This window comes from Cnephaeus nilssonii, assembly GCF_951640355.1.
Source record: "Cnephaeus nilssonii genome assembly, chromosome: 13".
Classification (NCBI taxonomy): Eukaryota; Metazoa; Chordata; class Mammalia; order Chiroptera; family Vespertilionidae; genus Cnephaeus; species Cnephaeus nilssonii.
The window spans coordinates 1,893,405-1,914,316 of record NC_137084.1 but is presented as its reverse complement, the minus strand read 5'-3'; the positions used below and the strand labels follow the sequence as shown (position 1 = coordinate 1,914,316).

General features: G+C 60.7%; 1 protein-coding gene across 1 annotated transcript in view; it reads left to right on the top strand.

Moving 5' to 3' along the window:
- Positions 1 to 20,912, top strand: part of PTDSS2 (phosphatidylserine synthase 2) — a 28,689-nt gene that overhangs the window by 1,848 nt on the left and 5,929 nt on the right. Inside the window, exons 2-4 of the mRNA XM_079788077.1 lie at positions 4,730 to 4,831; positions 12,040 to 12,122; positions 17,763 to 17,830. Coding sequence (XP_079644203.1) covers positions 4,730 to 4,831; positions 12,040 to 12,122; positions 17,763 to 17,830 — 253 coding nt within the window. The remainder of the gene's footprint in view (positions 1 to 4,729; positions 4,832 to 12,039; positions 12,123 to 17,762; positions 17,831 to 20,912) is intronic.

The window sequence follows — 20,912 nt, the reverse complement described above, 5'->3', positions numbered from 1 at the left end:
CTTCCCCCGCAGAGCTCAGCCGATTGACCTCTGAGTTTTCCCTCGCTGACTGTGCTAGGACTTTAAAAACTCTTCCTTCATTCCAGGGTTTTAATAGAAATTAACTAAAGACTAAAAATACGTATTTGTGGAAATGACTATGTCCCGCCCCACTCAGGGACACTTGTGCCCTTCAGAATCTTGCTTTTAAGGTTTCCCTTTTCAAAGAAGGCTGGGCTTCTTTGGGGCCCATGATGATGGTGTGGAGGCCACGTACGAGAATTTGGGGTTTCTCTATTACTGCTTATCAGCCACGGGGTGTGGGCTCCCCCAAACCGAGTCCATGGGAGGAGGGCTGAGGACCACAGGGTTCCAGGGTGGCAAAGACCCTGCTTCTTCTGTAATTGTGGTCTCAGGTGGGAGCACCCGGCGGCCACAGACACGGAGGAGCCACACGAAGACGTGTCGGCTCACCTCCGGAGCTTGCTGGGGAGCCGCCCCGAGAGGTGCCGGCCACACGCCCCCTGCAGGTGGCAGGCCGCGTGGTATCGGGCTTCCTGGCTGCTGGGACATGGGAGTGCCTGCCGTGGGCTCGTGCCCACACTGCTCTGACCCACGCCCGCCTGCAGCGGGCCGCACAGGAGCCGGCAGGGTGCGGGGCGCTCTAGGCGCCGGGCACTGTGGGCGAGGGGTTTCACCCACACCTGGGAAGCAGGACGCCCGGCTTCGCCCACATCTGTCGGTGTGCGGTCAGCGTCACCGCCGCCGCCCCTGCACATCTGGGCGGGGCCTCTGCTCCGCCACCACTGGCCGAGGCGTTGTCGTGCACGTGTGTGGCCACACCTCTGTTTTCTCCAACGGGGTTGGCAGGCCTGCCTTCCTGCCCTCTGCACAGTGAGTGGGTGACTGACAGCCGGGCATTTTCCACTCGCGGGCAGAGCGCCAGCTGTCCTCGCCCTCACCCTTGCTGAGCGACCGAAGTCACAGGGTTTCCAGCTGCTGTCGTCCTGTCCTGTCCTGGATCCCAGGGCCCACACCTTCCCCAGAGTGACCCATCAGCCACCAAAGCAGAGGGTGCACGCTTGGCCCCGGCGGGGAAGGGGGGGGTGGGCGGAGCAGGTCTGCCTGCAGTCTCCTCAGCCCCCCCTCCCCCATTCCTTCCACACGAGTGGAAATGGGCCGAGTGCAAGGCAAGGAGCATTTTCTGTTTAACCACACTTGCAAGTTAATACTTCTGTGCTCACTTAAAAGATGAGTAAAGTTGCTCAAGTCACAAAGTGGCAAAGCCAATATTAAATCCATATTTTCCTGCTGTACTACGTTGCCTTTCCGAGGAAAAGTATCCAAGCAGGAAACAACTTCACACGAGATGGGAGGAGAGCAGGGGCCAGCCTGGGCAACGCCGGCCAGGGTGAGGGGGACCGGCCGGGTGAAGGGTCACATGGGGGCGCGAGCCTCGCCGTATGGATGCGGCTTCATCCTAGTAACAGCAGTTATGTCTGCACCCACACTCTGTCCCAGTAAAACTGGGCTCATCGGGTTGTTTCTTCGCCAAAGTGCTGTCCTAATTAATACGTGGGAAGGCGCTCCGAACTGTGAATGCGGTGCCTTTTAAACCACTGCTTGTCAGCACAGCGAAATCTCAGGCTGTGCTTGGGCTTGTGAGCGCCGTCCTGTGGGATACCCACAGGGGCGCCCGTGCCTCTGAGGTCCCGCAGGGCTGGCCCTGCCCACGTGGAGGGGCTGGCTGGCCTGGTGCACTGGCGTGCTGGTGGCCCTGAGGGGCACTGGCCGGTCCTGGGCCGCTGTCCCCATCTCCTCCCCGGGACGCCCGGGCCACGTGTTTTGTCGAAGACACTTGCCCAGCATTAGACCCTCTGGGTGGGTGGCTGTCAGTCCCATGGCTGGGTCCCTGGGACGGTCCTGTCTGGTTCCCTGGTGGGCACCTCCTGCGTCCGGGTTACTTCCGTGGGAGTGGAAATGGGCCGTGTGCAAGGCAAGGAGCACTGTTGGCCGCCACGGAGGTCGGGTGAGCACTGGCCCACAGGGGTCCTGCTCCCTGCTCCTTCCCGGCCTGGTCTCAGGGGAGGGGACACTTCTCGGAGGCCTGCGGGACCGTTCTGCTGGCCTGCGCCCTGACCTGGTGCCCACAGGCCGTTTCATACTTTCTGGCGCGTTGTGTCCCTTAAGTGACCATACAGTGACCCTGACTCCAGGACGTGCAGTTCCCTGAGCTTTCGCACCCGTGGCTCCTGTAACCACCTCACCAGGAGGTGCGAGCCCACCCTCCCCCCACGTGCCAGGCCTGCCCTCCTCCTCCAGACCCGGCAGCTGGTGCACCTTCGCTCCTGCTGAGCGGCTCCTGTGGGCTCTCTCTGAGTTGGGGTCCTGTGTCATCCCGGCATTCGTAGTTCTGACACGCTCGCACCCAGGGCCCGCTCTTCTGGTCCCCTTGCCGTCCTGCTTTCTCTTTGCTGTGTTCCGCCTCAGCCACTGTGTTCTTATTTTCTTCTTTAAAAAATATGTTTTTATTGATTGTTAAAGAGAGAGGAAGGGAGAGGGAGAGAGAGATAGAAACATCGATAAGAGAGACATCGATTGGCTGCCTCCTGCACACCCCCTCCTGGGGATGGAGCCTGCAACCCCAGCCTGACCTTTGACCAGAATAGAACCGTGACCTCCTGGTTCATAGTCGACACTCAACCACTGAGCCACACTGGCCGGGCACCATGTTCTTGTTTTCTGCCTGGTGTTTGGAGTGTTGCTCTAGGGCAGTGGTCGGCAAACTCATTAGTCAACAGAGCCAAATATCAACAGTACAACAATTGAAATTTCTTTGGAGAGCCAAATTTTTTATAATTAAACTTCTTCTAATGCCACTTCTTCAAAATAGACTCGCCCAGGCCGTGGTATTTTGTGGAAGAGCCCACTCAAGGGACCAAAGAGCCACATGTGGCTTGTGAGCCGCGGTTTGCCGACCACGGCCCTAGGGCTTCAGTGAAAGCCCCTAAGCCCTCCCACTCAGCCACATCAGGTGCACTCCGCCAGACGGGGCTCCCGCTGGCTTGGAGGGCCGCCGCGGCGCTCTCCCTGGTCCTGAGACAGCTGGCTAGTTCCTCCCTCAGGAGACCGAGAACAGCCTCATCCTGCTGACCCTGAGCGAGCTGCCCGTGCGTTGTCTGCTCTCTTCACGGCCCTCCTTGAGGCCCATCATTTTGTTAAAAATCTTCTCTCACCCGAAACCGGTTTGGCTCAGTGGATAGAGCGTCGTCGGCCTGCGGACTGAAAGGTCCCAGGTTCGATTCCGGTCAAGGGCATGTACATTGGTTGCAGGCACATCCCCGGTAGGGCGTGTGCAGGAGGCAGCTGGTCGATGTTTCTCTCTCATCGATGTTTCTAGCTCTCTATCCCTCTCCCTTCCTCTCTGTAAAAAATCAATAAAAATATCTTTAAAAAAAAATCTTCTCTCACCTGGAGCGACGTCCCCTCGCAGCCCTGCTCTCTTCACGAGCTGTTTGTCCTGTTGGGTGCCTACTTCTCTCTGCTTCTGCGGTGAGAATGACAGTGGTCCCCCGCTGGTGTTGCTAGGACAGCATATGCTTCAGAGATGCCCTGGGTCTGGGCTTGGCCCAATTGCTTGCTGTCTTGGTTTCCTCACCTGTAAAACAGAGACAGTAATGCTCTGATGCTCTCCTTTCCGAGCTGCAGCAAAGATTAAGAATGAAATGTGGCCCTAACCGGTGTGGCTCAGTGGATAGAGCGTCGTCCTGCGGACTCAAGGGTCCCAGGTTCGATTCCGGTCAAGGGCATGTACCTTGGTTGCGGGCACATCCCCAGTAGGGGGTGTGCAGGAGGCAGCTGATCGATTTTTCTCTCTCATCGATGTTTCTAACTCTCTATCCCTCTCCCTTCCTCTCTGTAAAAAATCAATAAAATATATTTTAAAAGAAGAATGAAATGTGGTAAAAAGAATAACACGGAGAAGAGTCACTTCACGTGCCTTTCTGGTGCCCTCTCCTCCTTCCCGGTGGCCGCCGGCACTCCGGTGCTCCTCCCCGTCTGCCGGGGCCTCCAGCGGTTCCCGCAGAGCAGCGGGTGGGCCGCCTGCCGCGTGCCCCGTGAGCCTTTCGTCCTGGAGGGTGTGCTCCCTGGCTACGGACTCTCCCGAGAGGGCAGCATCCCCTGGAAATGGAGACTCCGGGTCCCGTCGTCTCTGCAGGGACCCCTGCTCGTTGGGGCCTGGGAGCTGGGCTGTGGCGCCGTCGCAGAGGGCCCAGGCCAGCGTCTGACGCGGCCACGGCGGCCCGCTTCCGGTGCGCTGCCTCTCCTCCCACATCAGGCCGAGGGCCGGGCCGGGCGCGGGGTGGCCGGGACCAGAGCCCACGCCTCCCTCAGCGCCTCGCAGCTCCTGAGTGCAGGCTCCGTGAGGGGCACCTCCTCTGCGGTCCTGCGGTCCCTCACCGCCTTCCCTTTCTTGTTTCCTGGGCTGTGGTCCTGGGAATCTCAGGTGTGGTCATGGCGTGGCCCGCAGGCTGGCCATCACAGCTGCCCGCCCCGCGCAGCAGCACACGCGGCCCAGCCGGTCCTCTGAGTGCGGCCTCAGCGCTCCCGTGTGCTGAGTGCTCCTCCCCCCGAGTGCAGGGTCTCCCCCAAGCTCGGGGTCTCCCCAGCTAGGGACGCTCCGCCTGCTTTCTGAGTTGGGGGCGCGTGTCTCACATGAGGCCTGACGCCGCGGTGTGTTTGGTTTCAGGCGCGCGCACACCCTGACCGTGCTCTTCATCCTCACCTGCGTGCTGGGCTACGTGACTCTGCTGGAGGAGACGCCTCAGGACACGGCCTACAACACCAAGAGGTAACCAGCCCCGCTGCCCTGCTGGGACGGAGGGAGGAGGCCAGCAGGGCTCGGGCACCAGGTGGGGCAGAGCCTTGAGGCCTGGCAGTGCCAGGGACCGCTGGTCAGCCACGGTTGGCGGGACGGGCTGTAAACCCTCCCCGGGGAGCCAGCGCTGGCCTTTGTAAGTGAGGTCTGACCGCCTGCCGGGGAGTGTGCTGGGAGCCGCTAGGTGATCTGCAGGTGTCAGCGGCCCGTGGAGAGGCCAGGTGGCTCCTGCCAGCTGTGTCCTGGGCCTGCTGTGGGGGGACTGGAGAGCCACCTGCAGCGGCCTCGTCTCCCAGCTGATCCCCTGTTAGCAGTGGCTGCCAGGGGTCTGGCCTCAGGGCTGTGCTCCCTCAAGGAGCCCCGTCTTGTCCTCACCTGTCATGCTGGCTCCACCGTGGGGTTTCTGCCCCTCTCCCACGCCATCTCCCGGTCAGCGCTGCTGGGTCCTCTGCTTCACCCAAGCCTGGGTGTCAGCCCGGCAGTCCGCCCCGCCCCCCGGGCTCTGCCTCCTGCTGCTTGTGCCTGCTCTGGCGCCAGCCCCTGATTGCACTCAGGCCTGTGGCAGGCTGGCCCTGGGCAGTGGGTCCTGCGAGGAGGAGGGAGTGGGGCTGTGCCTGGGCCCTGTGGCGGCCGGGACTGTGCTCTGCAGCAGGGCCCGTGGGGGGACACTGGACCTGTGGGTACGGGAGACACGGAGGCTGTTGGCAGGAGCCCATGTTTTCCTTGAGGGGATTTCCAAGTAGAACTTGATCTTTTCTGTGAGTTTGGCTGGATTTGTTGACTTTAAAAAAATAAGTAATTTGACCAGAAAAAAATGGGTTTATTCGGGAACAGCAAAGAATTACAACTAGAACGAGCAAGTTACAGCAAGTGGAAGAAGCAGAGGAGAGAAGCGTTCTTTTAGGGAGAAAGGGGGGGGGGGGGGGACGTTCTTCAGGAAGGCCTGTGGAGGGCGGGAGGCTGCGGGCGGGACGGCCTCTCCCTGAGTCCTGGCAGCAGTTTCTTGGACACCGTTCTGTTGGGCTGTAACTGGTGATCTTTCTTCTAGAGCCTTCCCGGGGTCTGTGAGGGACCAGGGGGCTGCGTGAGGGCGCCCCCCTCTGGCGAGACCCCTTCTGGCGAGACTCCGCGCCAGCCAGGTTTCCTGTGGGCGTCTCACTGTGTGGAGGGTCCAGCACAGCTGGGCAGGGAGGCCGGGCAGGACGTGGCCACACTGAAGGGGTGCCACACGCTGTGAAATTGGGGCAGAGATGAGCAGTTCCGATGTCATGGGCAAGTACTGTCGCAGGAAGCCGGTGGCCCCGCTGGAGTGGCCCAGGCAGGGTGTCCTGGGACTGGGCCTCCCCAGCAGGTGGCAGCACCTGGCCTGGGCTGTGCCGGGGCCCTGGCGGGCAGGTTCCACGCACAGGTCCTGCTTCTGTTCAGACACTGACACGGAACACTGAGGGAGTGGTCTGCCTTCAGCCTTCAGTTCAGCTTGTGTGTGCCATTGTTCTTTTTGGGATTTAGCAGGCTGTCACTTTGGGGGAGTAGGGTTAATTTTCTATGCGCGTCACGTTATTGGTGTATAATTGAACATACACGGGCCTCAGGCCGCCACCGCCCCCCGTCAGCCAGGCCTCTCGCCCACTGCACAGCTCCGGGGGCGTCGCTCAGCGAGCACCTGAGTGCTGCTCCCACCGCACGGTGGTTGTGACATCACAGGGCGCCGCTCTGGCCCGGTTCGCTGCTGGGAGTGCCGCCGGCACGGCACACGTCCGTGGCCCATTTATCTGCTGGTGGCATGGCGACGTTACTTAGTGGCGTAAGTGTACAAATGATCCCCTGAAGACCAGGAAGGACCAGCCCCAGGCGGCTCAGAAATGTTCGCAGAACGTACCGATAAGGGCCTTGTTTCCAGAATACGCAGGGAACTCTTAAAGCGCCACCGGGAAACGCACACCGTTAAAGAGGCGGCCTGGCTGGCGGAGCTTAGGGGTTAGGGGGCTGGCCTGTGCACCGAAGGGTCTTGGGTTCGATTCCCAGTCAGGGCATGTACCTGGATTGCAGGTTCGTTCCCCAGCCCCCAGTCAAGTACATGCAGGAGGCAACCAATCCATGTGTCTCTCTCACCTCAATCAGTGCTTCTCTCTCTCTTCCCCTCCTCCCTCCCTCCCTCCCTTCCGCTCTCTCTAAAAATCAATGGGAAAAAATGTCCTCAGATGAGGATTAACAAACAAAAAGACGGATTATCAGCAGAAGAGTCTAGTTTCAGTAAATGGCCTATTCTTTGCACAGGAGCAGCCGGAGCTGTAACTAGCCACTAGAGCAGCTCCAGACTGAGCTTGACCTCGAGGCCAGAAACGCCAAGGCCAGAGCTCGCTTCGGGCTCCCCTGCGGTGCCTGTCGATTTGCGTGAGTTCCTGTCTCCTCCCGGTCCCCAGACTCTCTCGTCTCCTGCACCTGCCAGGGAATAAGTGTTCAGTTCTGCTTACAAAGGTGCCACTTACCGAATTGCTCTAAGTCATAGCGAAGCCAGGAGAACGTTGTCTTTGTGTCCGGGGGAGAAAAGGGAGCGAGAACCGGCAGTGTTCCATCGTGCGGTCCGTGTGGAGGTCTGCTCGCTGGGACCCGGTTTCCGTAGCCTGTGGCCTGGCTGCTGGTCGAGGTGATGGGCGGGCTGATTCCAGGGGGTGTGCAGGCTTCCGGCACGCCGAGGTGCTCAGAGAGGCAGGCCGCGACCACGGGAGGTGGTGGACGGCGTGCCCCACGTGGACACCGTTTTCCACCAGCCCCGGCACTGCGAGGCCTCCGCCCCCAGCAGGGGTGCACGCAGCAGCACCTGACCTCCCGTCCTGAGGTCAGCGGCGTGGGGGCCAGCTCCCCTGCACTGCACGGGTGAAGGGGTGCAGACGCCGGGAGTGGGCGGCCAGGGTGCCCATAGGGGGCGCTGTTCAGTTCACGGCCGTGGTCACCCATCTCCCTTCCTCTGATTTAGGAGCAGACTGTGGCGTGGACAGGGCGTCAGGATGGCGGGCTGGCGCTGGGTGGGAGGAAGGGACGTCGCCGCAGAAGCAGCACGGGCCCCACCTTTGCACGCTGTGGCTGAGCCTTTGCGTTTCAGACGCAGATACGGCTCCTGCTGTGGAGAGCGGCGTTCTCACAGAATCGAAGGCCCGACGCAACCGCATAAACAGCAAGTTCTCTTCGGGCCGCGCGCTTTGCTTCCCAGGCAGGGAGTTTTCAGTGTCTCTCGGGGAGACCAGGAGGTCTGTCCCTGACCGATCAAGAAGCGAGGCTCATCCACTGTTCGTAGGAAAGCTGTTTAACAGCCCTCCATCCACTCTTACCATCTTGGTCACACAGAATCTCCTCCCCAAGAATTCTCTTCCTAAACTTCTCACAGCTCTCTTTCTCCCTTTTAGTTCGTCTCTTGTTCTCTGACTCACTCGGAAATCACAGGACAAAATCACTGTCATGTCCCGTAACGAAAACACATCTCCACGCCTCCAAAACATGCCCTATTTTTCTGGTGTACACAGTTTTCCCTACTTTATTATTATTACTAGAGGCCCGGTGCATGAAATTCATGCAGGGGGGATCGGGGGGAGGGTCCCCTCAGCTGAGCCTGTACCTTCTCCAATCTGGGACCCCTCGGGGGATGTCAGACTGCCGGTTTAGGCCCAATCCCGAGGATGGGGATTGGGCCTAAACCGGCAGTTGGACATCCCTCTCACAATCCAGGACTGCTGGTTCCTAACTGCTCACTTGCCTGCCTGCCTGATCACCCCTAACCGCCTCTGCCTGTCGGCCTGATCGCTCCTAACTGCCCCCACCCCTGCCGGACTGGTCACCCCCAACTGCCCGCCCCCCTGCCGGCCTGGTCGCCCCCAACTGCCCCCCCCCCCGCCAGCCTGGTCGCCCCCAATTGCCCCCCTGCCAGCCTGGTCGCCCCCAACTGCCCCCCCCCGCCAGCCTGGTTGCCCCCAATTGCCCCCCTGCTGGCCTGGTCGCCCCACGCAGCCTGCTGTTCGGTCATCCGTCCGGTTGTTTCGGTCATGATGGCTCCCGGCTTTTTGTATATTAGAATTATTATTATTATTATTTGTGGTTTTATAATTACATATATTAGAATTCTTTATAGAAACTTTAATTTCTGGTGAAAACTAAGAAGTAAGCAATTGTGAACTGTCACATCAGTGATCCATAGGTTAATAAATTTATGAATACATTTCATAATTTCTAGAAATATGTGATTTTTCATTGTATGCTCTTTCAATGAGGCACAAGACGTGTTTACTAAGAAAGGTGCATATCATTGGTTCCTCTGTGGTAAGACACTAAAGTAGATGAATCTATGTTCAGTAATTAATGTTTCATTATTTTATCTTATTTGGAAATAGTCTGGATATCCAGTGAATTTCCATCATTTAATGTAGTTAGTAAAACTTGAAAGTTTCAAAGAGATTCAGGAAATTGTTTTTAAGTGCACATCAAATATAGCCATTGCTAAAGACCTCACCCCAGCCTGGCCGGCGTGGCTCAGTGGTTGAGCGTCGACCTATGAACCAGGAGCTCATGGTTTGATTCCTGGTCAGGGCACAGGCCCAGGTTGCGGGCTCGATCCCCAGTGTGGGTGATGTAGGAGGCAGCCAATCAATGATTTTCATCATTGATGTTTCTATCTCTCCATCTCTCTTCCTCTCTGAAATCAATTAAAAAACATAAAATATGTCCTCAGGTGAGGATTAAAATAAAATATAGAGGTCTTTTACAAATTAGTAGTGTCAGCAGAGGTAGAGAATGCCACACAGCACACCTGAGCACACACAGATGCACGGAGACCTGGAGCCTGGGGGGAGGGAGGGGTCCCCGGGAGGGGGAGACTCTGAGGGTGTCTGGAGAGCGTGGTAAAGGTCTGCATGTGCCCCTGGCCAGGGAGCCTGGGGCCAGGGGAGCGGGTGTGGGCGCCTGTGTCTTCAGCCTTGGAGAGGCAGGTGGGCTCCAGCTCCTGCAGCTGCATCCTGGCCTCACCGAGGTTTGTGAGATGCGTCATTTGCTCTGAATTCCCCAGGCTGGGGTGAAACGTCGGTGACGTCAGGGGCTGACCTTCCTGTCTAACTAGCTATCCCTGACCGGCTTCTGTCCCTGGTGCACACGGCTCATCTCGGCTCAGGGAGGGGCCTTTAAAAGCTCCCGCAGGCTCTGCGCCTGCGTCCCCCGATGTCACCACATTTCTGGTCAAGAAGTCACTGCGTCATCTCAAGTATCTTAATGACCATCCAGGGTCCCCACCTGGGACGAGTGGGGACTTTCCTTTCCGCCTTCCTCTGCTCCTGTCAGAATTTGCTTTAGTCACCTGATTTCTCAGTCACCTGGAAAGGCCCTCACCTTTATGGCGTCTCCCTGGGGCCTTCCCCTTTCTGTTGTTACGTAACCTAACATGTGTATTTTTGTTTTTAATCCTCACACGGCATATTTTTTTCCATAGAGTTTTAGAGAGAATGGAAGGGGGTTGGGGGAGAGAGAAACATTGACGTGAGAGAGACACATCGACTGGTTGCCTCCCACACACGCCCCAGCTGGGGCTGGGGAATCGAACCTGCCCTTGACCGGGAATCGGACCCGAAACCCTTTGGTACGGGGTGGTGGTGCTCTAACCACTGAACACACTGGCCAGGGCTCATTAACCTAACGTTTTACTAGCACGTGTGGGGCTCGTGAGGGGAAGTGGAGACAGGGAACTCAGTGAGGCTCCCGGGCGGTTTCTGTCTGTAAGGCTTGTTACTAGATTTCTCTGTGCTCATTTACAAAATAATCTGGGCCTGATTGGTCTCCTCAGTGGTTGAACATCGACCTAGGAACCAGGAGGTCACAGTCGATTCTGGTCAGGGCACATGCCCGGGCTGCGGGCTCGATGCCCAGGAGGGGGCGTGCAGGAGGCAGCTACCTGGTCAGTGGTTCAGTCATTGATGTTTCTGTCTCCCTCTCCTTCCTCTCTGAAGTCAATAAACATAGACTTTAAAACAGTAATAATAACTCGGTCTTCCTGTGGTTGTCAATGGAAGTGCTGTCATGTGGGAGCTGTCCGAACGTTTCTCAGCGGGGAAGCTTTTCCAGTTGAGAGGGTCTGTGTCTGTGGCCGGTGACCGTAGGGTCCGGTCGTCGCCGTAGCGTTTCCCTCTGGGGAAGGCTCCGTGGTGCAGGCAGCGCGGCCCGGCCACACTCCACCCCCGACGTGGTGAGGGCACGGGCGGCAGGAAGGCGGTGCGCCCTGCCTCTCCAGCTCCTGCAGAACATGAGGCACCTCCCGCCGCCACTGGCTAACCTGGGGCCCCGGGAGGCACTGCTGGGTGGGATTGTTCCAGAACCAACAAGTAACGCGGGTGGAGACAGGCCCCGAGGGGCACGCTCCCCGGAGGCGGGCGCCGTCGGAAACGGACACTGGGAACCCAGTCTGCCCACTGCCCACCTGGTGCGCCCGGGCGGTGGGCCTTCCGGGGGTGCAGGCCAGAGACCAAGCCCCGCTCCTGGGACACAGACCCGGACGGAAGGACGGCCTCAGGTGGTGAGCGCGGGAGACCACAGCGGCCTCTGCGCCTGTGTCCTGTCCCGCTGTGGTTCCTGCTCTGGCAAACGACGCCAGGGACGTGGACGCAGAAAACCGGCACCTCTGGGAGGGAAGAGCCAATGAAGAAAACCTGGGAGTGAGTCTCCACGCCACGGAGCCAGTTTCACTCCCGCCAAACTGACTTCCGCCGCACCGAGGAGGAGGCCAGGAGGCCCCCCTGCTCCAGCCACAGCCTGCGGGGTGCTCCGGGCTGGCTCGCCAACGGGGGCGGGAAAATAACTCTCCTCCCACCTGTGTCAGCGTGCTGGCCGCACTGACAGTCCCGCTAACCGGTAACCGTTAACCGTTAACCGTTAACCGGGCGGCTGAGCAGGAGCCAAGGACAGTTCGCCACAGGGGGCGCGGGTCCAGGCGGGGCGAGCCCCGGTGTCCGAAAGGCGAAGCCGGCGTCGCGGCGGTACACGCGCAGCCAGTGCAGGGCTCTTCTCCGCGGGTGCCCAGCCCCGCTTCCAGCCACCCTGCCCCACCGGGGTCGGGCTGTCACTGGGTGGGCCCCCCCGCCTCCCGCCTGGGAGAAGCCGCGTGGACCTGCGCTTACACACACTGAGGGCTGTTTGTTCTTTATTCGCAGAGGTATTGTGGCCAGTATTTTGGTTTTCTTATGTTTTGGAGTCACACAAGCTAAAGACGGGCCATTTTCCAGACCTCACCCAGGTAACTTGCCATTTCGTTTTGTGTGTGTGCCCGCGCGCCGGTCCTGTTCTGTGTGGCTGCTCTGTCTGTGCTGCCGGGTGTGTGCCCTGCCCTGCCCTGCCCTGCCCTCCCGGGCCAGCCACCCCGCTGTGGCCATCGGAGGAGGGTGAATGGGGGTGTTCCTGTTCTTTCAGGCCCTCCCCGCCCCGCCCCCCCCTCTGCCTCTGCCTCCCCCTGGCTCCTGCAGGGAGGAGCCCGGGACCGTCCAGTGCGCCGGGGTGGCTCCAGCGGGCAGCCTGCCTGGGGCGTGAGGCGTCCGCCCTGCCATTGAGGCACTGTCTGCGCACGTTGTCTGTCCCTGTCCCCGAAGCTAGGGGAGTCCTGACAGCCCCGGGCCCCGCCTGCCCGTCTGCGGGTTAGGGCTCCAGCTCCCTGGGTCAGCGGGCCTGGTTTTCCGGAAGGGTCACATGTAGTAACGTGTTTCCTTTCGTCTCAGTAGGGTGGGTATTATTGTAGAACATTTGGAAATGTAAAAATAAATACCACTCACCAGATGACACTGCTAAGCTTTGACGTGTTTGTAGACCTCTGTACGTACATTGCTTTACAAGTTTGAAGCGTGAGATGGCCTCGCGTCATGGATTTCCACGCAGGCTGACACAGGCATCTCCTTATTTGTTTGACAGCTGGGTTCGTCGGTCCGTCCTTCCTTCCTTCCTTCCTTCTTCATCCTCACCGAGGATATTTTTCCCATCGACTTTTTTTAGAGAGGGGGGGAAGGGAGGGAGAGAGGAGGGGGAGGGGGGGGCAGAGATTGACGTAAGAGGCACATTGATTGGTTGCCTCCTGGGAACGAACCTGCAACCAAGGAACTTACCCTTGGCCGGGAATCAGACCCGAGAACCTTTGATCCTTGGGCCTACGCTCTAACCGCTAAGCACCCGGCCAGGGCGGGCAGCCTGACTTTATGGCTGCTTGCTCAGCCGCCCCCGGAATGTGCCCAGTGAACCAGTTCCGCGGAGGCTCCTCGGCCCCGGAGCTGCAGTGAGCTTCCCCGCCGGCTGTGCGCACATCTGGGCTCTCCATCCGAGTCCCGGGGGGAGGAGCCGTGACCGCCACTGGCCCTCAGAAGGGACGTGTTCGAGGCCTAGTGGGCACCGTGCTTGTGAGCAAGGGCCCCGTCTCTGAGCCCCCGAGTGGCAGGGCCCCGCCGTATGGAGGGCTAGGGCTGGAGGCGGGCCCACCCGGAGCTGCAGGGCCTCCCCGCAGGGTCTGCACTCCCCTCCTGCCTCGGACAGCGTGCCTCCTGACCAGCCTGGGAGGTGAGACCACCAGGAGCGCACGGAAAGCCGCTGCGGGCAGGTGGTGGGCGATCTGGAAGGAAGAGTGAGGCTGGCTCGGAGCTCGGCCTAAGCCGGTCGGTGCCGAAGTCACCGTCATCTCTCACGGGCACCGGGCACAGACACAGGGTGAGGGGACAGACGGCCTGCAGGGCCAGCCTGGCCCGTGGGCAGCTGCTGCTCTGGCGCTTGGCCCCGGTGACCTGTGTCGGAAAGCTGCCCTCTGGTGCTTTGGCGGGTGAGCCTGAAGCCACCCCTGCAGAGGGCCGGGCGGGCCTGCCCGAGTCAGCTCTGCCCGCCTGCCCAAGTCAGCTCTGCCCGCCTCTCCGAGTCAGCTCTGCCCGCCTGCCCAAGTCAGCTCTGCCCGCCTCTCCGAGTCAGCTCTGCCCGCCTGCCCGAGTCAGCCCTGCCCGCCTCTCCGACTCAGCTCTGCCCGCCTGCCCGAGTCAGCTCTGCCCGCCTGCCCGAGTCAGCTCTGCCCGCCTGCCCGAGTCAGCCCTGCCCGCCGCTCCCTCGCTGGTCCCGCAGACCCCCGTCCTCGGCCTGTGGTGTGGCTGCGGTGGAGCTGCCGGGCACCTTCTCCCAGGGCCTCCTGAGCTAGTGGTTGGCAGGGAGCTCGCCACGCCTCCCGCCAGGCGAATGCCCGGCCCTGCACAGCACCCCGGGGGACGTGGGAGGGGGCTCTGGCTCCACAGAGGAGTGTTGTGGGGGCGGCCCCCCACCCCGGCGTCACCGGGAGGAGGCTCTCGGCTTCTCTCTCTGGAACCCGGCTGTCCTGGAGAAGGCACTTCCCTTCCGATGAGTCTCTCCCTCCGGAAGCCGGGGCCGGGCAGGGCGGCACGGCCAGCCTGTCCACGGCCAGATTCGATGTTCAGGAAGGAAGTCGGGGGCGTCCTGAATCGGGGCTGGAGACCAACCTCCTGGTGGTGGAAATGGGGGTGCTGCTGGATGTCCGGGGGAGGGGTGGGCACCACAGGGTGACAGTGAGGGCGCTCTGAGGTCGCCCACCCTCTGCTGGCAGGCGCGGGGTCTGGGTGCACAGCAGCAGTGGGGGAAGGGACGCCTTCAGGCTTGGTGGGCGCCCGTGGGGAGCGATGTGTGGGGCACCTATAGGCGGGGAGGCCCCAATTCTTGGGGTGAAGGCAGCCCCCGTGATTTCACCATCAGCCCAGTAACTGCTATCGCAGCCCTTGGACCAGGGAGAATTTTCCAAGCTTTTGCCACTGTGAGCGCAAGAACGCACCTGTCACCTCGGCTGCTCCTGCCCAGGCCCAGGGCTCAGCCGACGCCCCAGACCAGTGGTCGGCAAACTCATTAGTCAGCAGAGCCAAATATCAACCGGACAACGATTGAAATTTCTCTTGAGAGCCACATTTTTTAAACTTAAACTATATAGGTAGGTACATTGTTATTAACTTAATTAGGGTACTCCTAAGCTGGCCTTTGCTAAAAACTCAAGGGGCCAAATGTGGCTCGCGAGCCGCAGCTTGCCGACCACTGCCCTAAAGCACCCGCACTGCTTTCTGCGGGCCGCCGGTCTTCACGTGGCAGGGGAGGGGAGGGTGACAGCTGTGACACAGACAAGTGAGACAGGACCACAAGCAGTCATCTCAGAAGGAACTGACCCGCTCCCACCTCACCTCCTGCTGCCCAGCCCGGCCCTCCCGGCCGCTCCTCCAGCGCAGGACGCGCAGGCCCCGCAGGCTCGGCGGCCCAACACACTCTGGGGGCGCACCGCCTGGCACGGCAGAGCTCTCACTCCCCACCCGGCACCTCAGGCCCTGGCACCTCCCCACTCCCCACCCGTCCTAACTGGGGGCACGCTGCACAGGGCGGGGGGCTGGAGACGTCCCAGAACCACCGGCCAGCCCCTCTCCTGCCCGGAGTCCAAGAAGCTTGTGAGCCACCTTTCTAGTCCCCGGGAACTCGTTCTTAAGAGTCGGCTGGGGGTTTGCATCATCTGCAAAGGAAAGGAGAGCCCTGGAGCTTTTATTACACAGGGTTACCGAGGTTCTTGAAGGCAAGTTTTAGACGCCCTCCCGTGACCTCCTCCCGCAGCGAAAAGCCGACCTTCCTGCTGGGGGTGCCAGGCAGCGGGGGAGAGAGGAGCCTGGCTGAGGCACAGCCTGCTGTGTTCTGGTGTAGCACATGCAGGACACACACCCCCACCCCACACACCACACACACACCCCCACACACATACCATACACACCACACCCACACACCCACACACCACACACACACACACACACACCCCCCACACACACACACACACACACACACCCCACACACCCCCACACACACATACCATACACACCACACACCCCACACACACCACACACACACCCCCACACCCCACACACACATACCATACACACCACACACCCCCCCACACATCACACACACACCCCCACACCCCCCCCACACACACACACACCCCACACACACCACACACACATACCATACACACCACACACACACCCCACACACCACACACACACACACACACCACACACACACACACACCCCACACACACACCCACACACACACCCACACCCCACACACCCCACACACCCCACACACACACACCCCCACACACACACACACACCCCACACACCCCACACACACACCCACACCCCCCACACACACACACACACACACACCACACACACACACCCACACACCACACACACACACACCCCACACACCCCACACACACACCCACACCCCCCCCACACACACACACACACACACCACACACACACACCCACACACCACACACACACACACACACCACACACACACACACACCCCACACACACACCCACACACACACCCACACCCCACACACCCCACACACCCCACACACACACACCCCCACACACACACACACACCCCACACACCCCACACACACACCCACACCCCCCACACACACACACACACACACACCACACACACACACCCACACACCACACACACACACACCCCACACACCCCACACACACCCCACACACACACACACACCCCCCACACACACACCCCACACACACCCCCACACCCCCCCACACACACACACACCCCACACACACACACCACACCCACCCACACACACCACACACACACACACACACACCACACACACACACACACACACACACACACACACCACACACACATACCATACACACCACACACACACACACACACACACCACACACACACACCACACACACCCACACACCACACACACCACACACACACCCACACACCCCACACACACACCCACACACATACCATACACACCACACACACACACACAGTGATGCCGTGTTTTGGTGACGAGAACATTTAAGATCTACTCTCCTCACAAGTCCACCCTAACAGTCACCACAGGGCCCCGCTCCCGATGCCGCCGGAGACAGAGACAGGCCCTCCGGCCGGTGTCACGGTGGCCACGCTAGGTTCTCCCCGGGACTCGGGCCAGTTTGGCATCGGAGCCTGCGTTAATGTGTTCATCGCCAGCACTCCAGAGGGAGCTGATCCTCCCTGCAGAAAACAGTCTTACGCTCACTGTGGTTACAGCGTACTGGAGTTACAAGAGGTTTTTAAAAATATTTTTATTGATGTCAGAGAGGAAGGGAGAGGGAGAGAGAGAAACATCAATGAGGAGAGAGAGTCATGGATCAGCTGCCTCCTGCACGCCCCACACTGGGGGGTCGAGCCCACAACCCGGGCATGTGCCCTTGATTGGAATCGAACCTGGGACCCTTCAGTCCCCAGGCCAACGCTCTATCCACTGAGCCAAACGGGCCAGGACTAAAAGAGTTTCTTGATAGCCCTGCTAGTGTGGCTCAGTGGTTGAGCATTGACCTGTGAACCAGGAGGTCACAGTTTGATTCCTGGTCAGGGCACATGCCCAGGTTTTGGGCTCAATAGCTGGTGAGGGGCGTGCAGGAGGCAGCCAACCAGTGATTCTCTCATCATGGATGTTTCTGTCCTCCTCTCCCTCTCCCTTCCTCTCTGAAATCAATAAAAACACGAAGAAAAAAAGATTTTCTGAACATGATCGAAGGTGTCCCCCAGCCCCTGCCTGCGGCCCGGGGGGCGCTGAGCCAGAAGCACGGCTGGTGAGCGCAGGGCGGCCCTCTGCGCTGCAGTGAGGACGGGAATGGGAGAACGAGGAAAAGCTTTGGAGAGAAACGTGCTCGCATCTGAGTCGGGTCTTGCTTTAAGGAACCTGCTAGACGGAGAGGGGCCAGAACTGACGGTGTGTCCAGACGGTGGGCCGGGCTCGCTGACACTGTGCTCTGTCTTGCAGCGTACTGGAGGTTCTGGCTGTGTGTCAGCGTGGTCTACGAGCTGTTCCTCATCTTCATCCTCTTCCAGGTGAGCCGCTCCTCGTGGTGGGCGCCCGCCGGGATTTAGGTGATGGCGTGGCCCAGGGAAGACGGCGGTGACGGGTTTGCACCGCAGCCCCTCGCGCTGTCAACGGAAGTCCGGCTGAGGTGTGGAAAGGGGGGACTTCATTCAGGTGGACGGCTTGCAAACCGGGAACCGAAGGGCCAGTGCCTCCTGCAGGCAAAGGAGAGGCTGTCTCTCTGCAGAGCAAGTTCCTTCCTGCCCTGCTTCCCCATTGGCCCATTTCTGCGCAAATGAGGAATCCAGATTTACACAGTCTGATTGGCCAGCTTCCTACCTTCTGATTGGTTGTAATGGAGCTGCTCTGATTGGTCAGTATAATGCAAATGAGGTGTGGCTGTGCAGCTTGGATTGGATGGTGCTGGTCTCAGCCTGTTGGTGGAGAGGATCCAGGAGCTGTTATAAGGTCTGCTCCGCCTCAGGAACACTGCAGGCAGGAGGCCCAGGGCTCGGTCAAAGGCTTGTCCCTGAAGTGCAGTCTGCCTGGGAGGCCTCTGGCCCTTAGGGCTGCCAGGTTCTGGTCGTGAAATTTGCCTGGTTAAGCACAGGGAGTCCTCCAGGTCCACAGAAGCAAGGCTGAACCCCAACAAAAGTGAGCAGAGGCCCGGCCGGTGGGGCTCAGTGGTTGGGTGTCGATCTGTGAACCAGGAGGTCACGGTTCCATTCCCAGTCAGGGCACATTCCCAGGTTGTGGGCTTGATCCCCAATAGGGGGCGTGCAGGAGGCAGCCGATCGATGATTGTCTCTCATCATTGATATTTCTATCTCTCTCCCTTCCTTTCTCTCTAAAATCAATAAAAACTTTTTTTTAAAGTGAGTGGAAGCTGTGAGGGACCTTGGAACGTCGCCTTTCAGCAGAAGCTGTGTTCTGAGCGTGGAGCTCCGCCTGGGCCTCGGGGTGCAGGGGTGCTGCGTGGGCCGCCCTGGCTTTGAGGGGCAGGAACTCGGCTCTGGGCAGGACCAGCGCTGGGACCGAAGCACGTCTGTCCCGGGACCTGGTGCTCTCCGTGGTCAGGCGGCCCCGCGGTGCTCCCTGGGTTCTGTTTGGTGCCTGACCAGCTGTGGCTCCGTGTGCTTCTCCCCGCGCGGCGCGTCCTGCGGGCGGTCAGGGGAGGGTGTGGATGTTGGGTCAGCATCTGCTGCCTCTAGCGCCCGTGCTGTTACTGCCTTGGCGGGGTTGTGGTCACGGTACGTCTCCTCCTCCGGGCAGACGGCAGGCCCGGGAGTGCTAACCCCCGTCGCTGTGCGTGAGCACAGTGGGACCGGCGGTGCGGAATGCTGCTGGGCCCTTGTCTGTGGTTGCAGCCTCGGTCGCCACCAGAAGCCGCCCTGCTCAGTAGCTGCTTCTCCGTTAGGGTCCCCGCCCTCTCAACCGGTGTTCTGTCCCAGGACCCCACCGAGCACTCGCGGTCACACCTCCTCAGGCCCCTGGGGGCTGAGACAGTGATCAGAGGAGGCCGTTGGCCGGGCTTGGAGTCGCGCGTCCCTTCAGAGGGAAGTGGAACTGGGAAGTGCTTGCTCCTGCTTTTCCAGGCGGTTTGACCCCACGAGGTCTCTTGCGGTTGCAGGTGCCTTTCAGGGTCCCCGTTTCCGGCGGCGGCTGCGGGTGGGGTGCTGACGGCCCCTGGGGTGCGGCCGGGCAGGGGCGCCTTCCACCGGGAGCACAGGGCCTCCGTCTTGTGCTCAGGGAACGGCGCTGGCACTGCCTCGTGGTTCCGCCTCCTGGCATTGGGGTGGGGGTGGGGGGCCCTCAGTTCCATGCTGCTCTGCTCGTCAGCGTTCTCTAGAAACGGCTCGTTTTTGTGCGTGGAGCTCGTGGCTGGCGACTGCTGAACTGGCTCGTTGTGACAGGGCTTTGCCGCAGTTTGGGCTGGTTTCTGGGCGTCCTGTGGACACGGGTCGCGCCGCCTGCACAGGGCGGCCCTGGGCCCTCCTCTCTGGCCGGTGCCGCCTCCCCTCTCGCCGTCACGCTGCCCAGCCAGGCCCCGCCGCACCAGCCGGGGAGGTGGGCAGCGGCGGCCTGCTTTAGGGGAGAGCCTCCTGCCGTCCCTCCGAGTGCCGCAGCGGGGGCTCCCTGGTGCCCTGCAGGCGGAGGCAGCCCCCGCTCCCACAGGAAGTGAGTGTCTCTCTCCTGAAAGCGTGTTGGGGTTCGTCAAATGAGGTGAGCGTGTGGGTGTTCCCTCTACGGCGTGATGTCTGTACGACATCAACTTGCTTTCTTATTTCGAGCCAACTAGCGTTTCGGAGACGCCCCCCCCCCCCCCGGGCGCGGTGAGCAGCCCCGGCTGTGCTCCTTCGCTGTGCTGAGGGCCCTGCGCCCGTGCTCACCGGTGTGGGTGTCTGGTGTGGTGTCAGGGTCACCTGGGGTTTATCTGGTGTTTTCCTCGCGAGCTGACAGGTCAAGGTGCGAGCGGCCAACATCACTGGTCGGGTTCCCTCCCTGGGGCGCGGAGGGTGTGGCTGCGCCCAGCGCCTCGTGCCCGCAGCACCCCTGGGCGGAGACGTGCCTCTGCCGCGGTCCGCGCCCGGCGAGTGTGTCAGCGCTGCCAGGGGGGCTGTGTGCTCTGGGTCGGACCCAGCACTTGACTGACTTCATTGCCCAATGGCTTGGGCCGTGGGGGGCTCACTCGCGTGGTTCCTGCGCGCCTCACCCCCGGCTTTGTGGGTCCGGGCGTGTTACTTGGTTTCGTCTGTCCTTCTGAGCACGTCCCTTCTCTCTGGCGCCAGAAGGCCCCGCAGGCCCCGCCTGGCGTTCCTGCCCGCCGGACCCGGCCTCTCGCGGAGCCCGTCCTTCCCTGGAGGGAGGTCTGGGGCCGAGGCCCAGGGGTGTCGGAGCCACACTCGTGTCTGTGAATAAGCACTGTCACTCGCTCCCTCCTTCCCTGCGTCCGTCACGGGAGCCCTGTCACATGAGGGCCCGGGCCTCGCTGGCCTTGGCGGAGCGGGCTCACGGTCTGTGCCGCGGTGGCCCGTCCTCCGATGACTCTACATCCCTGCGGTGTTCACGCTGCAGGGCTGAGCGTCCAGGATCTGCCCCTGCTGCTGCCGC